Raw genomic sequence first — 18985 nt, 5'->3', positions numbered from 1 at the left:
TACAACAGTTGTATATGCTTTTCTGTCACTCACACACAAACATACACATACACACAGTCTTGCCGGATGATGTTATAGTTACAGTCCGGAGTCTGTATCAATCTAGTGGCCAGCTAGATCAAACACAGAGGGGGAGCTGGGCTCTGTTGGTCGATCGATCCGATGCTCCTGGAGTGGCAAGATGAACCCAAAGTTCCATAGCAAAGCACCCTGCTTTTCTAATCCTTTTCTCTGTTGAAATCCATGGATTCCGCTCTGTCACTTTGTGACTGGAACGTTTTCTTTTTGATGTCATTGTTCCCAAAACATTTTCCAAGGCTCATCCTGTAATTAATCGTCTTTTGGGGGTGCCCGCTTGCTTCAAGGCTTGTCAATCTGCCAATATCCAATCATCTTATGAGTAGGGGTACGCATCGATGGTTATAGATGGCTTCTCTGCCGCCAGGTCATTTAGTCTTCACCCACACTTGCTCACCCTCCTTCTTGGGCCATCTGGTTCTGAGCAATATAACTTTTGCACCTTATCTCGATACATTTGTTCCCTTTCTCACACACACACAAGCAGTATTACAAGGACTCTCGAGGTTACGCAGATACACAGATCTGCATTGGGCAGAGCAAAGAGGCATTGTAAATCAAGCAATTAAGGCCTCTCAGCCATCAACATTCTTCTAATCTCATTAACAGACACAGTATGAGATCCTGTCTCTTTACTTACTAAACTTTAAAACAAGGAAATATAGGAGAGATATACTTAACTAAAGGATTTGACTTACTACAATCTTAAATATGATTACATATTACCTTACATTACTACATTACTAAACTTAAGATAAGAAATATAAAAGGAATAAAACTTTCAGTTCCAATGCCTAGTCATCTGTCCACGTTTCCCCTTCTTGTAAGCTTCCTTTTTGTGTTTAAGCTCACCAAGGACATCCCCCGGTAAGCCAATCTGGTCACCTACCATATTTGCTTCTCTTGCTGTGAATGGGGATGGCTTCTTCCTGTGCCTTTAATAATGCTTCTTTAAAATACTGCCAGCTCTCCTGGACTCCTTCCCCCTTCATGTAAGCATCCCAGGGAATCCTGCCCATGAATTCTCTGAGGGAGTCAAAGTCTGCTTTTCTGAAGTCCAGGGTGTGTATTTTGTTACTCTCCTTTCTTCCTTCGGTCAGGATCCTGAAATCTTCTATCTCATGATCACTGCTTCCCAGGTTGTCACCCACCTCTACTTACCCTAGTAGGTCCTCCCTGTTTGTGAGCAGCAGGTCAAGCTGTGTATGGCCCCTGGTCAGTTCCTTCAGCACTTGTACCAAGAAGTTATCCCCAACCTTCTCCAAAAACGTCCTGTATTGTCTGTATGCTGCTATATTGATCTCCCATCAGATGTCAGGGTGATTAAAAGTCCCCCATGAGAACCAGGTCCTGCGATATGGAAGCTTCTCTCAGTTGTCTGAAGAAAGCCTCGTGTTCCTCATCCACCTGATCGGTGGTCTGTAGCAGACATCAACCACAACATCACCCCGTTGCTTCCACCTCTAAACTTAACCCATAGACTCTCAACAGTCTTTTTCTCCTGCTAAATACTGGAGCTCCGAGCAATCATACTGCTCTCTTACATACAATGCAACTCCTCCTCCTTTTCTCCTCTGCCTGTTCTTCCTGAACAGTTTATACCCTTCCATGACAGTGCTCCAATCATATGAGTCATCCTACCAAGTCTCCGTTATTCTAATCAAATCATAGTTCTTTGACTGGGCAAGGGCTTCTAATTCTTCCTGTTTGTTTCCCAGGCTTCTCACATTTGTGTACAGACACCTTAGATAGCCAGTTGATCGTCCTGCTTTCTCCATTCGAGTCAGGAGTCCTCCTTTGTTGCTTGTTCCTCCTTGTGTTCCTTCCTGGTATCCGACTTCCTCACTTACCTCAGGGCTTTTGTCACTGTCCCCCCATGAACCTAGTTTAAAGCCCTCCTCACTAGGTTTGGAAGTCTGTCCACAAAGATGCTCTTTCCTCTCTTGGTTAGATGGATCCTATTTCTTCCTTACAATCCTTGTGCCCAGAAAAGAGTCCCATGATAGAAGAAACCAAAGCCCTCTCTCTGACACCACCTGCGCAACCATGCATTTACTTCCTCAATTTGACAATCCCTACCCGGACCTTTTCCTTCAACCAGAAGGATGGAGGGGGACACCACTTGCGCTTCAAATTCCTTGAACCTTCTTCCCAGTGCTACATAATCTGCTGTGACCCACTCAAGGTCATTCTTAGCCGTATCATTAGTTCTTTCATGGAGAAGAAGGAAGGGGTAGCGATCCGAAGGTTTAATCCATTTTGAAAGACTCTTAGTCACATCCTGAATGCGAGCAACACACTTCTCAAGATTGCAGGTTTGGACGGTAGATGGATGACTCAGTCCCTCTTAGGAGGGAGTCCCTGACCACCATCACCCGTCTTCTTTAGGGGGAGGGGTCATGGAACCCCCATCCCTAGGACTACGCATCCCATGTCTTCCAGTAGATGATGTTCTCTTCTGATTTCTATCCTAAGAGGGCCCTGCAAAAGCATTCTCCACCATAGTGCCTGTGGAGAGATCCTGAAAGCTGGTTGTTACCTCCACATGAATGGGGGAATACCTGAATTGGCCTCCTTCTTCTAGAGGTTACATGCTGCTGGTATTCTTCCTTGTCCTATACTGCCCTGACTGGCTCTTCAGCCTGCTGTGCCTGCAGAAGTAAACACTACCTTCTTTCAAGGAACTCTTCATCCTCTCTGATGGAACATAGGGTTGATACTTTGGCCTCAAGTCCCCTAATTTTTCTTCCAAAATGGTGACCAGCTTGCACTTATTGCAGATGAAATCCCTTCTTTCTTCCGGGAGGAAGACAAACATGGCACATGCTGTGCAGGTAACAACAGCAGACCTATCAATATCCATTCTTGCGTTCCTTCTGAGAGATTCTTCAGTTATTAAATGTCTCCTTGAAGGGCAGGAGTGTAGTGAAAGATTTTAAAGAATGGTGAGTGTGTATTGCTCCCTTCCCACTCCCCTTCTGAACTCCCTTTCCAAACTCCCTGTTGGCAAGCTGCCTGGTTGCTGACTCACTCCTTTATAAAGCCCTGGACTGCCTGATAGCCCCTCCCACTGATTAAGGCTCAACCAATGAGCAGAGGCTTCTAGATTTCAAACCCTGATTAGAAGCTCACAGCTTCCACTTGCCAACCACAGCACACACCCTGCGGGGGGCGGAAGGGACCCACCGGACCCCAGACAGAGAGACAAGCTCAGCACACAGCAAGAAACCCACAAACACGCACTACAGACAGCCACTTCCCTCAAGGGTCCTGTATTAGCTCCTTCTCCACTGGGAGAACTCCCTCTCCAAACTGACATATTACACGTCAATATCTAATTTAACTACCACTTCCCTATTGTTACAAATTATTACAATGACTGCTGTAATACTAGCCCAAGTAAGACTGTAAATTTCCTACTAGGGCCAGGGTTAGGGTAGCGTTAGCTTATTTGTGGTCTGTAGCATTCTGTACAGTTTTGCAAATCCTTGTATATATTAAGTCTCATACTCAAATCACTAAATTAGGCAATTTTTAGGTTGGCTAAATAATCGGGGGGCAGACTGAACTAGTATTTGAAGTATACTGTACCAGCATTACTATTGTAACGGGTTGACTCACTTTCAGCATGGCTTCTTCCCTCAGGGTAGCTTTTGGGGAAGTAGCTGGCTGCTCCAACACGCCCCCTTTGGGTGTGGTGTTGTCTTGGGGGTACTGCCGTCCGGCAGTGACCAAACCGATCTTGGTCTGTGCCCCCTTCGGGAAGGGGGGGGGGTTATTGTTCTTCCTTCAGTCCAGGTTGCTCCCTAGGACCCCCGGTTCTTCTTCCTGGGAACACCAGCTCCCTCCAGGAACACACAGTTCCTCAGTGGCCCACTGCCAGTCCCTCTCTAGCCCTGTCTCAGGGCACACTGCAGTCTCTCCCGGCCATTCCTCCCTCGCCAAAGGTGCGCCTCTGCCTGCCCGGTTGCCTCCTGCAACCCTGCCTTGTGGTCTTATGGCCTGGGGCTTCCCTGGCTCAAATTCCCCCAGCCTACCTCAGCTGCTTCCTTGAAAGCTACGGCTGCTTCCTTGAAGCCCAGCTTTTTAGGGATGCCTCCATGTGAGCCCCGCTCTCCATGACTGCCTCCTTGCAGCCCTAAGTCTCTGGCCAGGTAGCCTGGGTTTGCTAGGCTGAAGCCTCTCTCATTGCAGGCAGGCAGGTCTCTCTCCTCCTCCTCCCAGGAGTTGCTCTTGTAGTCTCCAGCTAGGCCCTCCTTATTTGCCTCAGCTGGGCTTTCCGCTGACTCCAGGTCTGAGCCCCTAAAAGGGCCAGTGCAGGGCAATGCCCTGCCACACTTTGCAATACAAACCTTTATTTCTGGTGATTACTCAGAAGGTAGATAGAATGCAACATGATTTCCCAAATTTGGACTGACTTGCAGTACTGATGATTGGTTAGAATATCTTTGCTAATAGCGTACAGTTTAATTGTGACATACACAAATGGAATCCCACAGTTAATTTTTAATCACATAATTTGATAGTCTTTATGGTTATGCTAAAGTCCTGAAATTCAAACTAAATGATTGTCTTGCCCAGTCTGAAGAGAAAATGTAGCTCTTAATTGCTCCCTTCATCTCCATAGCGATTCAGAGTTGATCTGAAAGTGTGTATTGGGTGGAGTCTCCTAGGGATTGGGATTTGGTCAAGTTCAGTTCCCATATGTTCATCACAGACTTAGATAATGGCATAAAGAATACATTTATAAAGTTGTGGACAGTACCAACTAAGGTGGGGTTGCATATGCTTTGGAGGATAGGATTAAAATTCAGAATGGTCTGAACCTAACTGGAGAAATAATCGGAAGCAAATAGGATGAAATTCAATAAGGGTGGAAATGCAAAGTACTCCATTTAGGAAGGACAGTCATTTGTAGACAAAAATATGGGAAATGATTGCCTACAAAGAAGTACTGTGAAAAGGTATCTGAGGAATATAGTGCATCACAAGATGAATGAATCAACAATATAGCACTGTTAGAAATAAAAAGCACCAAGAGAGCATCAATAGGAGTGTTGTAGGCAAGACATGAGAAGTAACTCTTCTGTTCTTTTCTGCTGGTTAAGGGATCAGCTGGAATATTTTGTCCAGATCTTGGTGCCCCATTTCAGGAAAGATTTGGAGAAAGCTCAGAGAAGAGCAACAAAAATGATAAAAGGTCTAGGACACATGATCTCTGAGGAAAGATTTAAAAAACTGGATTTGTTTAGTCTGTAGAAGACCAGGGAGGCAAGGGAGAGGGGAGTGGGATAATACTTTACAAGTACATGAAAGGTTGTTAAAAGGAAAAGGGAGATAAATTGTACTGAGGTTAAAATTGTACCTCTAAGGATAAAGCATGATGCAGTCAGCTTAAATTGCAGCAAAGGAAGTTTGGGGTGGATATTAGGAAAATCTTCCTGTCAGGGTGGTGAAGCACTGGAATAATTTGCCTAGGAAGTTTGTGGAATCTCTACCTTTGGAGACTTTTAAGAACAGATTAAATAAAGACTTGTCAGGAAAGATCTAGTGCCGTAGTGTCCAATACACTAACCAGTAGCTACATATGGCTATTTGGCTGGTTGTGTGTGGCTAGTTCAGAACTGGTTGGACGCTACAGGTCTAGTTTTTCATAGTCCTGCCTTGAGTGTAGAGAATTAGACTAAATGACTTCTCAAGATCCCCTCCAGTCCTGCATTTCTATGATTCTACAGTGTTTGTGTCAGAAGGCTAATATTGGTGATATTGAAGCTATTTCACTAGTGATCGTTTTTAAACATCTATCTAGATTCTTGGTAGAATTTAATAGAATATTGTCGTTTTTCTGGTCCCAGTGCACAACAGAATTAAAGAAATACAAATTACTGTAGTTCTACTTTAGCTTAAACCTATTGGTAGTAAGGGCCTCTTGCCAAAATATACTGGAAACAAAATTTAAATATCAGAACATCTGGGGAAGGATTAGCAGATGACCATTGAATGGAAGAGGAGGAAATAGGTTATGAAATTGGCTTTCTCCATGAGATATTAATCCTGATTTTCCTTAAACTTTGAATTCCATATGTTTAGAAGGAGCTAAAATATTTGCAACTAGAAAAATTAACTAATATTAAACTGTCAATTTACATCATTTAGATGATTTTGAAAAAAAAAACCACCCTGAAAAAGCTCTTATTCTTTTTCACCTGATAACATTGTTTTTGTTAGATTGCTAAAGTGGATTGCAAAGAAGTACTGGAGATCATATGTAATTTGGAATCTGAGGGGCAAGATAACACTGCGTTTATTCTTTGTACAACGTACCTTACTCAGCAACTTCAAACTGCAACAGTGTATTGCTCTTGGTAAGTAATATATTCGTTTCTCATGAATGGTTTATGAGAAGTGCAGCAATCAGTTCACTGTGCATTTTAAACATGCTCTTTGTTTTTTACATGATTGTTGAAAAATGATAATGGTAACTATTGAGAAATTAAATTTCTGGAACTTGATGACATTCATATGAGAATTTTAGAGGCATTAAAAAGCAAAGTAGCCGAACTAACAAGGATAAATTGGTTCAGGTCTTAAAAATATATGTTCTGTGAAAAAGAGGTTGGTTATGGGTAACTGGAGTTCTTGGGGCTGTTGCTTCTGCACATTCATACTATTGGCACCCGAGACTTGCACTGTTGGTTCATAGAAATAATGGATAAGCAGCATAAGTAGCAGGTCTTGGCCCTGAACTTTAGAATGTGATGGATACAGTAGTTGCTGGGAACTTTTCTTTCCCCTAGGCCTTGTTTTCTATTTCTTCTGCTTGGTCCACCAGCTCCTAATGATTTCCAGTATATTTGCAACCCATTTTGGGGGTGAGGAGTGGGGCAAATTCAAAACATAAGAACAGCCATACTGTGTCAGACCAAAGGTCCATATATCCCAGTCTTATTCACTGGTGCCCCAAAGGGAGTGAACTGAAACAGGTAATCATCAAGTGATCCCTCTCCTGTCATCCATTTCGAGCTCCTGACAGACAGAATAGAGACACCATTCCTATGCCATTCGATGTCTGGGTTGCTACTTTTTGTAATTTACTCCGCCCCCCTGGATTCACCCACCTCATAGGGCCTTTGCCATTGGGACAAAAGTTTTGCTTTCTCCCATGGATATCATCACCAACTCCCCTGGCTGAAACTGCAGAACTTTTGCCTGGTAATTGTAATGAACTCGCTGGGCCTCCTGTGCCTTTTCCAGATGTTCCCATACAATTGGGGTGACCCGAGCTATCCATTCTCTCATCTGCAGAACATGTTCTGTTATTTTTCCCTGCATCGGGTTCTTCCTCTCAGATCTATCGGGTGCTATCCAGGGTGCCACGGAGGTGGCATCCTCATAAATAACAAAAAAGGGGAAAATACAGTTGACGCTTGAGGTGCCTCCCAATTGGAGAACATAAGGTAAAGTAACGGGGTGTCCCATAGGGATGTTAAATTGCATTTAATTAGCTAATCAACTAGAATAATTGAAAAGTGGGGAAACTGCAAAATTGCAGTGGAGCCGATGCTCTGGGGAACTGGCTTTTAAACTGGCTCCTCGCAGCACTGGCTCCTACCCCCACCCCCCACTTGTTGCCTCTAAGGGTAGGGGAGGAGCAACTAGTCGAGTCACTACTTGACTATCCAATAAGCTTATGCTTACATCCCTAGTGTTCCAGTCTTTCCCATCCCAACTTAGCACTTTCATAAGAACATAAATAGTGATCTCTGTAGATGGTTAATCTAATTAGATTAGATTTCAGAGAATCATAGAGCTGGAAGAGACCTTAGAAGGCCATCAAGACCAGCCTTTGTCAAGCCTGGACTGAAACACCTCTAGGGATGGAGACTTCACTACTTCCCTAGGTAACCCATTCCAGTGCTTCACCACCCTCCTAGTGAAATAGTTTTTCCTAATATCCAACCTGCACCTCTCCCACCGCAACTTGAGATCATCGTTCCTTGTTCTGCAATCCATCACTACTGCCAACAGCCTTTCTCCATCCTCTTTGGAATCTCCCTTCAGGAAGTTGAAGGCTGCTATCACATCCCCACTCACTCTTCTGCAGACTATGATGACCAACTCCCTCAGCCTCTCCTCGTAGGTCATTTGCTCCAGCCCCCTAATCATTTTGGTTGCCCTCCGCTGGACCCTCTCCAATGCATCCACATCCTTCCTGTAATTGGGGGCCCAGAACTGGACACAATACTCCAGATGTGGCCTCACCAGAGCCGATTAAAGAGGAATAATCACATCTCTGGATCGACTGGCAGTGCTCCTCTTAATGCAACCTAGTATGCCATTAGCCTTCTTGGCTACAAGGGCACACTGACTCATGTCCAGCTTCTTATCCACTGTAACCCCCAGGTCCTTTTCTACAGAACTGCTTCTTGGCCAGTTGGTCTCCAGCCTGTAACAATGCTTAGGATTCTTCCGTCCCAAGTGCAGGGCTCTACACTTGTCCTTGTTGAACCTCATCAGATTTCTTGTGGCCCAATCCTCCACTTTGTCTAAGTTACTCTGGATTCTGTCCCTGCCCTCCACGGTGTCTACCTCTCCCCCTAGCATATTGTCATCTGCGAACTTGCTGAGGGTGCAATCCATTCCCTCATCCAGGTCATTAATAAAGATATTGAACAAAACCGGTCCCAGAACCGAACTTTGGGGCACTCCACTAGAAACTGACCGCCATCCTGACATGGAGCCGTTGATCACTACCCGCTGGGCCTGACCTTCCAGCCAGCTTCCTATCCATCTTACCCTCCCTTTATCCAATCCACATTCCCTTAACTTGCTGGTAAGAATATTGTGGGAGACGTATCAAAAGCCTTGATAAAATCCAGGTATATCACATCCACTGACTTCCCCATATCCACTGAGCCAGTTACCTCCTCATAGAAGCTAATCAGATTGGTCAGGCACGACTTGCCCTTCATGAATCCATGCTGACTATTCCTGATCACCTTCCCCTCTTCCAAGTGCTTCAAAATGGATTAGCTGAGGATCCCCTCATAGATTTTTTCCAGGGACTGAGGTAAGACTGATTGCCTATAGTTCCCTGGATCGTCCTTCTTCCCTTTCTTAAAGATGGGCACTACATTTGCCTTTTTCCAGTCACCCAGGATCTCTCCCAGTCTCCACAACTTTTCAGAGATAATGGCTAAAGGCTCCTCAATGACATTTGCCAACTCCCTCAGTACCCTCGGATGTATTAAGTCAGGACCCATGGATTTATGTACATTTAGCTTTTCTAAATAGTTCCTAACCTTTTCTTTTCCCACCAAGGGCTGTCTACCTTTGTCCCATATTGTGTCACTTAGCGCATTAGTCTGGGAGCTGACCTTGTCCGTGAAGACATAGGCAAAGAAAGCATTAAGTACTTCAGCTTTCCCCACATGATCTGTCACTAGGTTACTGCCCTCATGCAGCAGGGGCACCACACCCTCTCTGATCACCTTCTTCTTGCTAGGTTTCTACCGGCATGTTTTCTTGTTATCCTTCACATCCCTTGCGAGTCACAATTCCAGTTGCACTTTCGCCTTCCTGATAACTCCCCTGCATTCTCGAGCTGGGATGCACCTACACCTACAGTGGAGCACCCCCGAGATGCTCATCTTGAAGAACGTCAGTTACAGGAAGGTGAGTAACCTCCTCAACCCCATCCATTTTCACCAGTCTTGTATACTTATGTGGGGTAATGGCAACCCCCACCAAGTTGAGAGGGAACATGGGTCATCCCAATCTTTGAGGTTGCACTGCATGGGCTCCTTGATGTTGGGGCATTGAGAAGCTATATGTCCCAACTCCACACACCTATAAAACCTATAGTTTCTCCTTTGGCTCTATGGAGAAAGGTTGTGTGTGTGTGTCCCCTCTCCTCCCCCGGAGTCAGCCTGCCCTAAACCATTCCTGCCTTCAGCCCCCCCTCCTCCGGCGGGCCTTCCCTTTGGTCCATCAAGGGCTCCCTGGGTGTTTGGACACCAAAAGACACAGGGCTGGCATAGATGGCCTACCTCACATGGGACCTTCCTTAGGTGGGTGAGCCAGTTCACTAGCTGTTAACGGTCTCTACGCTAATGTGATCTTGTCATAAGTGGTTGGGTCATGCTGACCTATCCAAGTGCAAAGGTCTGGCGGCAATTTCCTCATGAACTGGACGGTGACCAGTATCTCCAATACTGCCTCTGAGCTGTGTGTTTCTGCGTGAGGTGAATACATTGAATAGTTTGGACCATAGCAGCTTACTTTCTTCGTAATTCTATTTGTGATGTACTTGGGCCTGCACAACTGTTATTACCCCAAACGGGCCAAGATTTCTTCCTATAGCTGTGGGTACTTGGCTGTGTCCTCAGTAGGCAAATCATAATAAACCTGAGCCTCACTATAGAGGAATGGGGTGAGTATACTGGCCCATTGCTCCTTGCTGGGCAGTCTTTGTAAATGAATACATTGCTATGTCACCCTCAGACATCATCTTTGGCAGACAGCCTCTGGCTATCAGGGTTTTCATCTCTCATGGCCCAGGAGTCCGGGTGGTAAGGGTCTTTAGCTGGCTTATTGCTTCTCGAAGGAGGACTAAGAGGCTGCTTGATTCACTAGAAGCTGATTTGCTTCTTTGCTGCTGCCGGGTAACCTCCGGTAGAGCCAACCCCTGCACCCAGGTGGCCTCCTGCTGGGTTGCATGACTTGAAACAGAGCTTTCACCGAGTCCTCCAGTTTAGTGAGCTCTTAACCCAAACAAATAAGGCAAATACTTGGGGGCCCAAGTTTGGGTGGGGAGAATAAACCTAACATGTTGGTGTGTTTTTATCCCCCCTGCAATTTGAGAGAGAGTACACAAGCATGAGTGACTTTGTAGCCTAGAGATAGGAGCATGCATCTGGGAAGGTGCTTTGGGAGAGCAAACGATCTTTAAAGAATCCACTGTCTTTCCCCCTTGAATAGAGACTAGCAAGATGACAGATTTTGTTCTGATTAAGTGTAATCTTAATAGTACAGACTGTTAGCTGCTCAAGAGTAAGAGGCCTGATCCATATTCGGCTAAAGGGATTTATTCTCCATAGTTAACCTTTGAAGCTACATTGTGGAGATAGACGAATTTCACCCAGTTTCTTCACCTTGCATCATGTTTGCAATCTGATTTGAACTCTTTTCACAGGGAGCTGACTCTGTTCTGGAGCAAGTTGCAAAGAAGAATCGATCCTTCTTTAGATTCTTTTTTGGAGAGATGTCGGCAGTTTGGAATCCTAGCTAAAACGCTACAACACTTATTCTTCCTGATTAGAGTCATACAGTCTGAAGTAAGTTATTTTGTTGCAGTGTGCTGGTTGTTCTTAATTTCATTTTGAATCCGTGTACAAATTGCACCATAGAACATAATTCATTGCTTTGCTATAACAATACATTTTGAATAACTCAAGATTTAAAAAAAATAATTCCAACCTAAGTTATAATCATACTTTATAATTATTACATGCCTTTTAAATGTACCTATCAGCATAGTAACTGAGCACGCTCTCATAGATTGCTCATCTAATGTTTCTATATACAGAAGTAAATACACCCAAAGGCCGTACTAACTAACCTTAAAAGGCAGGTCTGGTTTGAAATATGATTGTATAATTTTAAAAATGAGCATTGTTCTCTTGTTTTACCAAAGCTTAATGGCATGGACCCAAGATGTTTGCTATATACTGATGTTCAAAATGTGCAATACATTGCTGGAAAACGAGTAAATAGAAGGGTAAAGTTTGCAGATGAGTCCTTTAGGTTAGTCAAGACTAGAGAACACTGAGAAACTCCAGACAGGATTTGAGATAAGCCAAGCAGCATGACACACACAAATGTCACTGTGCATAACTCAGTGAATCCTCTGTATGTGCAGCAAAAGTCTAAAACCAAACAGTAACGTGTTCATTCTCTATCCCTATGGAATGCCACGGTGCCACCTTTCTCCCCACCCCCAAGGCCAGAGCAGCCTCTGTCCGTGGCGAGCCTGGGCCTGCTGTGGATAGTTTTGTCCCTAGCAGCAGTCCCTGTCCGCAGGGTGCCCCAGCTGACAGAGCAGCCTCTGTCCACAGCCAGCACTGGCACTGCCACAGACAGAGGCTACTTCACGGTAGACTCACCATGGACAGGGGCTGCTGCCATCCCACGCTGCAGAAGCAGCAGGCAGCCGGTCCGGGAGAGAGGCTGGCTTTTAAACTGGTTCCCCTTGCAGACCAGCTCCCATCTGGTACCCCACGGGTGACAGGGGGCTCCCCAGGAATAGAGCCAGAGTGCACTGGCTGCGAGCCCTGTCCCGAGGGACTATCAAATAGTTGAATAACTGCTAAGATTTTCATGCGAGTAGTCGCCTGTTCAGTTAACCAACAGCTATCATCCCTGGTTGGGACTGTGTGAGGAGTTCAGGAAGTCAGATTTTGGGGGTGAGTAGATGCTCAGGGCAGGGGACTGGGGCTGTGTGTGCAGTACAGGAACTGGCAGAGCCATGTTGGCTGCGGTGAGGATCCCCAGGGTAAGCAGAAAGCTTACCTCTACCCCACTGTCCCAATGGGATTATGGCTGTCCTGGTCCCCATCTCTGGCCCCTTGCTGCTGCCCCCCTATGGTCATTACACAATACAACTTTCCTTACTAGCTGCCCTCTTCCTTTTTGTGTTATGAAAAACAATCTCATTCCAGGCACATGTCATTGTCTTAGCACAACCAAATCCTTACCTTGCTTTAAGTTAAGTTTAAGATACCAAATTTGGTGGTCCTAACTATTACCGTTTAGGAGGAGTTCTTGGACAGACAGACTCACTGGCTAGCTCACAGACACACCCTCATATAATACAGTGTTTCCCAATTTTATTTGGCCACAACCCTTTTAAACTTGAAAGAATTTAACAAATACTAAACAAGGTCATGAGATCAACATCTAGTTTAATTGCACACCTTTAAAAAACAAAAATCACATTCATATTATTTTTTTTAAAAAATCATAAAATGTTGTAATGGAATTTCCTCATAGAACCCTTATTTTCACTTTGTGGAACCCTGGGTTCCACGGATCACCATTTGGGAAACGTTGATATAATAGCCAGCTTTGTCCTATTTCAGTATAAGAAATTCTTTTTTCTTGTATAGTTTGAGAAGTAGTTTAAGCTAAGCTAGAAAAAGCCACTCCATATTAGGATATGAGTAGCCATATTAAGATTGATAGTAGTATATTAATATCAGTTTTTAAATCATCACTTAGTTTATAGCACAAATTTATCAATGTAGTCAAAGGTTGGCAAATGTGTTGAGAAGGTAAATTAACATTTGTGAAGGCTCAGATACTACGGCAGATAAGTGAAGTGTGGAAAAGTCCATGAAGAAATGTAAGAATTCCTTTTTTCAGGGCAGAGTTTGACTGGGCGCAGCAAGTAAGGCCACAGATTCACTCATGATATTGGGGGGGGGGGGGAAATACTGAACAGGTGTCTCATGAATTGAGCAGTAGAAGGTCCTCATGGGGGAAAAATAATAGGATCTGGTCCTATAATTTGACACAAATGGGGCAGAGTGAATGTTACACAGGCAGTCTTAATCTGGCTATTTCACAACTTTTGAGTTCTTGATGTTGCAAATGTAATACTCTTCTAATAAGATTTTGTAGGAAATATTCTAGAGATCAAGTATTACAGAAGAATAAAATATTTTAGCATACATATAGAAATGTGCATATATGTACAAGTGTGTTTGGTATGGGATAAGAGGGAAGATCCTTTCATGGAATGAGTACCGGTTAAAAGACAGGAAACAAATGGTAGGAATAAATGCTAAATTTTCAGCACGGAGAAGGGGGGTAACTAGTGGTGTTCTCCAAGGGTCAGTCCTAGGACCAGTCCTATTAACTTATTCATAAATGATGTGGAGAAAGGGGTAAACAGTGAGGTGGCAAAGTTTGCAGACGATACTAAACTGCTTAAGGTAGTTAAGACCAAAGCAGACTGTGAAGAACTTCAAAAAGATCTCAGCAAACTAAGTGATTGGGCAACAAAATGGCAAATGAAATTTAATGTGGATAAATGTAAAGTAATGCACATTGGAAAAAATAACTCCAACTATACATACAATAGGATGGGGACTAATTTAGCTACAACTCGTCAGGAAAGAGATCTTGGAGTCATTGTGGATACTTCTCTGAAGACGTCCACACAGTGTGTAGCAGCAGTCAAAAAGGCAAACAGGATGTTAGAAATAATTAAAAAGGGGATGCGGATTAAGACGGAGAATATCTTATTGCCCTTATATAAATCCGTGGTACGCCCACATCTTGAATACTGCATACAGATGTGGTCTCCTCATCTCAAAAAAGATATACTGGCATTAGAAATGGTTCAGAGAAGTGCAACTAAAATGATTAGGAGTTTGGAACGGGTCCCGTTTGAGGAGAGATTAAAGAGACTGGGATTTTTCATCTTGGAAAATAGGAGACTAAAGGGGGATATGATAGAGGTCTATAAAATCATGAGTGGTCTGGAGAAAGTGAATAAGGAAAAGCTATTTACTTGTTCCCATAATATAAGAACTAGGGGCCACCAAATGAAACTAATGGGCAGCAGGTTTAAAACAAATAAAAGGAAGTTCTTCACACAGTGCATAGTCAATCTGTGGAACTCCTTGCCTCAAGGCATTGTGAGAGCTAGGACTAGAACAGGGTTTAAAAGAGAACTAGATAAATTCATGGAGGTTAAGTCCATAAATCTCCATTAGCCAGGATGGGTGAGGAATGGTGTCCCTAGCCTCTGTTTGTCAGAGGGTGGAGATGGGTGGCAGGAGAGACATCGCTTGATCATTACCTGTTTGATTCACTCCTCTGGGACACCTGGTATTGGCCACTGTCGGCAGACAGGATACTGGGTTGGATGGACCTTTGGGCTGACCCAGTATGGCCATTCTTATGTTGTTAGAATTAGTGAGACTAGATGGGTAAGTACAATAGAGGCAGTCCCCGAGTTACGCGGATCCGACTTATGTCAGATCCGCACTTACGAACGGGATTTTCTCGCCCCGGAGCTCGCAGGCAGCGGGACTGCCCAGAGTGCAGCGGTCCCTCCACCTCGACCTACGGGGCGAGAAAAGCTGCTCCGGGTGCTCCATGTCTGCTGGGGACCATCTCCAGCAGACCAGGGACACCTGGAGCAAAGCCGGGGAGGCGGAGGGGTCCCGCACCTCTGAGGCTTTGCTCTGGCAAAGCCGGGGAGGCGCGGGACTCCGCCACCGCTGCAGCTTTGCTCCCGGTGTCCCTGGTCTGCTGGAGACGGTCCCCAGCAGACCAGAGGCACCGGGAGCAAAGCCGCAGCAGTGGCGGGGTGCCGCGCCTCTGAGGCTTTGCCAGAGCAAAGCCTCAGAGGTGCAGGACCCCTCCGCCTCCCCGGCTTTGCTCCAGGTGTCCCTGGTCTGCTGGAGATGGTCCAACAAAAGCCTGGTCTGCTGGAGATGCTACAGCAAAGCCTCAGAGGAGCGGCACCCCGCCGCCGCTGCGGCTTTGCTCCCCATGTCCCTGGTCTGCTGGGGTGGGGGGACGCAGCTAGTGTGCCCCCCTCCCCCCAGCAGACCAGGCTTTTGTTGTGGACCCTGGGGTAGAGCAACTGGGGTGCTGCCGGGTTGGTCCTGCAGGGACCTACCTGGCAGCCCAGCTGTTCTGTCCCAGGCTCGAGATTCAGCCGCTGTTGAAACTGATCAGTGGCTGATTCCAGGAAGCTGGGGGCAGAGCAATTCTGCCTCCAGCTTCCTGTAGTCAGCCCCTGGTCAGTTTCAGCAGCAGCGGCTGAATCTGGAGCCAGTTCCGAGTTACATACAAATTCAACTTAAGAACAAACCCATAGTCCCTATCTTGTACGTAACCCGGGGACTGCCAGTATAAGATATTACCTAACTTCTGTGGGTGAGAGAGACAGGCTTTTGAGGCGAGGTGGGCAAAGGGGCCTCCATGGGCTGAATTCAGCCCACAGTCACCTTGCCACTTCCCCACCCCCAAGCCAATTGAGACCTGGGGATGGGGTAGTGCACAGTCTCCTCTCCCCCACTAACAGCGCACAGCAGCTCAAGAGAAGCGCAACTGTTTTAAAACAGCTGGTGGTTCTCTAGCCTCTGCCCTGCAGGGGTAGGGGGCGAGAGACTTTGCATTCTGCCCTGCTCCCCGGGCCTTGATTGACCTGGGGGTGAGTGGAGTGTGTGAGGTCTTCTCCCACTTCAGTGCCTAGAGGGAATCACCAGCTGTTTTAAAACAGCTGGCGATTCTCCTGGGGAGGAAGGGGGAACTTCATGTACTCCCCCACCCCTAGGCCAGTCATGGTGGGGGGGCATGAGAAGTCTCCTGGCCCTGCTGCTTTTGCCCAATGCCCTGCCCCTTCTGGATGTGGCCCTCTCTTAAAAATTATTGCCCACCCCTGCTTTTGAGCCTCTTCTAGACTGTGTAAGATCGAAAGCTTGTCTCCCTCACTCACCTTATCTCACTAATTTCCTGGGACCAATTCTGGGTCTTATTTTCTATCCCTTTCTTAATAATTCCTAGCATCCTATTTGCCGTTTTTACCGCCGCTGCACAGTGTGGAAGTTTTCAGAGAACTGTCCACGATAACTCCAAGATCCCTTTCCTGATTTATCGTAGCCAAATTAGCCCCCATCATACTGTACGTATAGTTGGGGTTATTTTTCCCGATGTGCATTACTTTACACTTATCCACATTAAATTTCATTTGCCATTTTGTTGCCCAATCATTCAGTTTGGTGAGATCTTCTTGGAGTCCCTCAGTCTGCTTCTGACTTGACTATCCTAAACAGTTTGGTATCATCTGCAAACTTTACTACCTCACTGCTTACCCCTTTCTCCAGATCATTTATGAATAAGTTGAAAAGGATTGGTCCCAGGACTGACCCTTGGGGGACACCACTAGTTACCCCTCTCCAATCTGAAAATTTACCATTTATTCCTACCCTTTGTTTCCTGTCTTTTAACCAGTTCTCAATCCAAGAAAGGACCTTCCCTCTTATCCCATGGCCATGTAATTTACACAAGAGCCTTTGGTGAGGGACCTTGTCAAAGGCTTTCTGAAAATCTAAGTATACTATATCTACTGGGTCCCCCTTGTCTGCATGTTTGTTAACCCCTTCAAAGAACTCTAACAGATTAGTAAAACAGGATTTCCCTTTACAGAAACCATGTTGACTTTTGTCCAACAAATTATGTTCTTCTACATGCGTCACAATTTTATTCTTTACTATTGTTTCGACTAATTTGCCCAGTACTGAAGTTAGACTTACCGGTCTGTAATTGCCAGGATCGCCTCTAGAGCCCTTTTTAAATATTGGTATCACGTTGGCTACCTTCCAATCATTAGGTGTACGGAAGCCGATTTAAGTGCTGAGTTAGTACAGTAATTTCTCATTTAACACTATAGATATGTTTTAGAAAATGATCCTGTTAAGTGAAAATGTGTTGTGGGGTCAATTTTCCCATTGAAAATAATGGAAAAGGTGGGAACTGCGTTTCAAGTGGTGGTATCTGTTGGGACATAAGGTTGAGGGAGAAAGGGGACTGGGTTACAGCAGGGATGGGAGGTGTTTGGCTCTGTGGAAGGGGGGGAAGGAGAGGGGGAGGGGGATTGGGTTGGGAGTATGCCCCTGTGACGGGTCTGCCAGGACCTGCACTGCGTCCGGTGAGGGGGGAGTCGCCGGGGAACGGCATGGCAAGCAGTGAACCCTCCACTGTTTTCTAGGGAGGCGGGGGAAGCCCCACGCAGCCACTGCCGAAGGGCCAGCTGGGGAAACCCAGCTGCCGGCCTGCAAGTGGGGATGGAGAAAAAGGGGCAAAGCGTCCAGCAAGGGGGAGTCAGCAGGGAACGGCGCAACGAGCAGCGAACCCTCTGCTGCTTTGCAGGGAGGCAGGGGAAGCCCCAGGCAGCCGCCGGCAATGGCTTGGCTGGGAAAATCGTGTTAATCCGGGGACGGTCGTGTAATTCAAAAAATGTTCCCTAAAAAAAAAATTGTGCTATTGCGAAAATGTGTTAAGCAAGCACGTGTTAAATGAGGAATTACTGTACTGCATAATATTCTGATTTAAAAATTAGTACTATACGCCACCATCAGTTAAGCACTCATTATTTGCAATATGAACTGGTATAGGAATGTATATAGTGGGTTTTTGAGGCGATAAATAGTAAGCACAATGCTATTCAGCAGTTCCACTGTACTGGAGGTAAATATGAAATCACTTCTGATTACAGATGACAGTTTGGTGTAATGGTAAATTACAACAGTGCGATTGCCCAGAGACATCAGGATCATTTGGTAAACTGGGCCTTGTCAAGCAAATTTTAACATCTCCAAATGCAAAGTTGCACATCAAGTAACAGAGAACACAGGCCCTATCCACAGAACGAGGGAATCTATCCTGGGAAGCTTTCTGTATGTGGTATTGGTGAGATTGTGAAAAGGCTTTAGATGGAGTTCAGTCTCTTAAGAGTTTATAGTGATGTAGTCAGAGGATGCCTATTGACCTTAGTAGAGGGGTGAGAAACCCTTTTGGAGTTGTGGGCCACTGACCCACAGAAAAATCTGTCAGGAGCCACACACAAGTGAGAAGCAAAACAAACAAAACCACTCTTACTGTGGCTCACAACTGAGAAGCAGAAAAAAAGACATTCACCACTGGGGCTAGTGGATTTTGTGGCTCCGGGGTGAGGCCAAAAATGAGGAGTTCAGTGCACAATAAAGTGCTGTTGGGGAGCAGGCTGGGATGAGAGGGAGGGTGCAAAAGCAGGCTGGATTTGGCTGAGTGGCTATAGGTTCACCACCCTTGCCTTAATAAGATTACCCAACCTCTGAGTCTCTTAAGA

General features: G+C 45.5%; 1 protein-coding gene across 1 annotated transcript in view; it reads left to right on the top strand.

Moving 5' to 3' along the window:
• The window catches only part of RLF (RLF zinc finger), a 114761-nt gene that overhangs the window by 77776 nt on the left and 18000 nt on the right, over positions 1 to 18985 (top strand). Inside the window, exons 6-7 of the mRNA XM_075909195.2 lie at positions 6307 to 6443; positions 11273 to 11414. Coding sequence (XP_075765310.2) covers positions 6307 to 6443; positions 11273 to 11414 — 279 coding nt within the window. The remainder of the gene's footprint in view (positions 1 to 6306; positions 6444 to 11272; positions 11415 to 18985) is intronic.

The sequence above is a fragment of the Pelodiscus sinensis genome, chromosome 26, assembly GCF_052426305.1.
Source record: "Pelodiscus sinensis isolate ZL-2025 chromosome 26, ASM5242630v1, whole genome shotgun sequence".
In the NCBI taxonomy this organism is placed as follows: Eukaryota; Metazoa; Chordata; order Testudines; family Trionychidae; genus Pelodiscus; species Pelodiscus sinensis.
The sequence above is the reverse complement of the archived record's forward strand: the minus strand, read 5'-3'. Positions and strand labels throughout refer to the sequence as shown.